The 3,157-nt window shown below is 39.6% G+C and overlaps 1 protein-coding gene across 1 annotated transcript; it reads left to right on the top strand.

Annotated features, from left to right (window-relative positions):
• Positions 1-1,344: 1,344 nt before the first annotated feature.
• On the top strand, positions 1,345-2,481 carry LOC307194603 (hsc70-interacting protein-like; the record flags this gene model as incomplete). Its single annotated transcript, XM_079937805.1, has 1 exon — positions 1,345-2,481. The coding sequence occupies one exon, from the start codon at positions 1,345-1,347 to the stop codon at positions 2,452-2,454; it is 1,110 nt and encodes a 369-aa protein (XP_079793931.1). The 3' UTR covers positions 2,455-2,481.
• Between the last annotated feature and the right edge of the window lie 676 nt (positions 2,482-3,157).

Below are 3,157 nucleotides of genomic sequence, written 5' to 3' on the forward strand. Positions count from 1 at the left end.
CAACCTAAGTGTCCATAGACAGATGAATGGATAAAGAAGATGTGGCACATATATACAATGGAGTATTACTCAGCCATAAAGAGGAATGAAATTGGGTCCTTTGTAGAGATGTGGATGGACCTAGAGACTGTCATACAGAGTAAAGTAAGTCAGAAAGAGAAAAACAAGCATCATGTATTAACACATATATGTGGAATCTAGAAAAATGGTACAGATGAACCAGTTTGCAAGGCAGAAATAGAGACACAGATGTATAGAACAAAAGTATGGGAAGGGAGAAAAGTGGGGGTGGGGGTGAACTCAGAGATTGGGATTGACTTACATACATTAATATGTATAAAATAGATAACCTGCTGTATAAAAAATTAAATTAAATTTTAAAAAAGAAAATGAGGAAACTAAATTAAAAATAAATAAATAAATGTCTTTTATTTTCTGGACTTACTGTGTATTTTAGAAGAGTCTACACTAACCTAGTAGCTTTGACGAATTTGAAGCATCCATTTCAACTCTAGCAATACCAATTTGTTAAAAGCAAATTAATGAAACTTCTTCCCTCATTCAGTCTTACATTTTCCTCACATGGTCCTCCATTAACTATCCTGCTCTTTACATCTCATTTGTTTCTTGTTTGTGGCTTACAATTATCTCTTCAGCTTGACCATTACAGGAATTCTTCTTTACTGACCCTTTGCAATTACCCTTGAGTGCAATTCTGTTCTTGACGGGCATCTTGTTCTGTTCCCTTTCCCACCCCATGTGATTCTAAGTGTTCTCAGGAGCTCAGCCCAGGGTAAGGCAATCTGCTTAGCTAGCTCTTCTAATGCATGAACACTGGGTCTGGCAACAAAAGATAAAAAAGAAAAAGTAATTCACGTGGTTTATTAAGGGTCAGGAATTACCTGCTCTGATGCAGCAAAACGTCTAGAAGGTGAAGGATTCAAGTGGTACGTAAAGTTGGACAGGAAGTTGAGAGATGTCAAAAGATGAGTGGTCTTCTATAAGAATATATATAAGTGGAGGATCTAATTGTTACTTCCTTTGAACATTTACTGAATAACCACTGTAATGCATAGCTGCCATGAAGAAAAGAAAGTTTAATAAGGAAGTAAAACTACAGATCAAAGCAGAAGCTTCTAGACTAGACTTTTCCAGGTCTGGTTTTGGATCTTTTAAAACTAATTTTACAGAATTAGTTCAGTATGATATCACTTATATGTGGAATCTAAAAAAGAAAACAAACTGCCCTTTACGCGGTCACGCTGAGCTAGCGCCTGGGCCTGGGATGGGGCCGCAGCGTCCACACACTCACCGCCTCCTGCTGTCTCCTGCTGCTTCCGGACCATGGTCACCAGCAAAGTGAGCAAGCTTCAAGCCTTCGTGAAAATGTGCAAGCAGGACACGAGTGTTCTGCACACCGAGGAAATGCACTTCCTGAGGGAGTGGGTGGAGAGTATGGGGGGTAAAATACCACCTGCTACTCATAAAACTAAATTGGAAGAAAATACCAAGGAAGAAAAAACAGATAGTAAGAAGGTGGAGGAAAACATAAAGACAGACGAACCATCAAGTGAGGAAAGTGATCTAGAAATTGACAATGAAGGTGTGCTTGAACCAGGCACTGATGCCCCTCAAGAAATGGGAGATGAAAATGTAGAGATAACTGAGGAGATGATGGATCAGGCAAATGATAAAAACGTGGCTGCCATTGATGCCCTAAATGTTGGTGAACTACAGAAAGCCATTGACTTGTTCACAGATGCCATCAAGCTAAATCCTCGTTTGGCCATTCTGTATGCCAAGACAGCAAGTGTCTTCATCAAATTACAGAAGCCAAATGCTGCCATCCGAGACTGTGACAGAGCTATTGAAATAAATCCTGATTCTGCTCAGCCATACAAGTGGCGAGGGAAAGCACACAGACTTTTGAGCCATTGGGAAGAAGCTGCCTATGATCTTGCCCTTGCCTGTAAACTGGATTATGATGAAGATGCTAGTGCAATGCTGAAAGAAGTTCAACCAAGGGCCCAGAAAATTGCTGAACATCAGAGAAAGTATGAGCGAAAACGTGAAGAGCAAGAGATCAAAGAAAGAATAGAAAGGGTCAAGAATGCTTGGGAAGAACATGAGAGAGCCCAGAGGGAGGAAGAAGCCAGACAACAGTCAGGAGCTCAGTATGGCTCTTTTCCAGGCGGCTTTCCTGGCAGAATGCCTGGTAATTTTCCTGGAGGAATGCCTAGAATGGGAGGGGGCATGCCTGGAATGGCAGGAATGCCTGGGCTCAATGAAATTCTTAGTGATCCAGAGGTTCTTGCAGGCATGCAGGATCCAGAAGTTATGGTGGCCTTCCAGGATGTGGCTCAGAACCTGGCAAATATGTCAAAATATCAGAGCAATCCAAAAGTTATGAATCTCATCAGTAAATTGTCGGCCAAATTTGGAAGTCAAGCATAATGCCCTGCTGACAAATAAAGCCCCTGCTGAAGGAAAAGCAACTTAGATCACCTCATGGATGTCATAATAACACAAACCAGTGTACCTCTGACCTTCTCATGAAGAAAGCTGGGGTGCTTTGAAGATAATCTCTACCCCTCTGCCCCAAAGGCAGCTGAAACATTTTACAGTGGTTTTCCATTAGGGTATTCATTCAGATAATGTATTCTTACTAGAAATTACAAAATTTAAACCTTAAAAATATTTAAAACAAATTAAAAGTGTGTGTTAATCCCTACATTTTTCTTTACTAATCATTTTGGTTTTTTCCTTTGAATTAATTAGGCAAGGAAGATACTTCAGTATGGAAGATTTATTGTTCAAGTTTGAGTGAAATAAGATTTATTAGTGGGAGGCAAATGTAACATTTAAATAGATAAAGTTTGAGCTGGATATATGGTTACTGAAGCATTTTGATTTATCTTTTTAATCGCTTTATTATTATTATTTTTAATGATTTGCTTCCATGAAACTATTGGGACCACCAGTATTTCAGTAGGACCTGGGTAGGGACTGGAAGTACTTGGCAGGGCAGCAGTAATCTTACTGCATTTTATATAATGTGTACCCTTGTGCAGATGAATTTAAATCTTACACTGTGGTGAAGGGATGACTTTTACACTGCTGCAGTAAAATCAGATTACTTAGCTCTGTTCTTATCTGA

This window comes from Stenella coeruleoalba, assembly GCF_951394435.1.
Source record: "Stenella coeruleoalba genome assembly, chromosome: 1".
In the NCBI taxonomy this organism is placed as follows: Eukaryota; Metazoa; Chordata; class Mammalia; order Artiodactyla; family Delphinidae; genus Stenella; species Stenella coeruleoalba.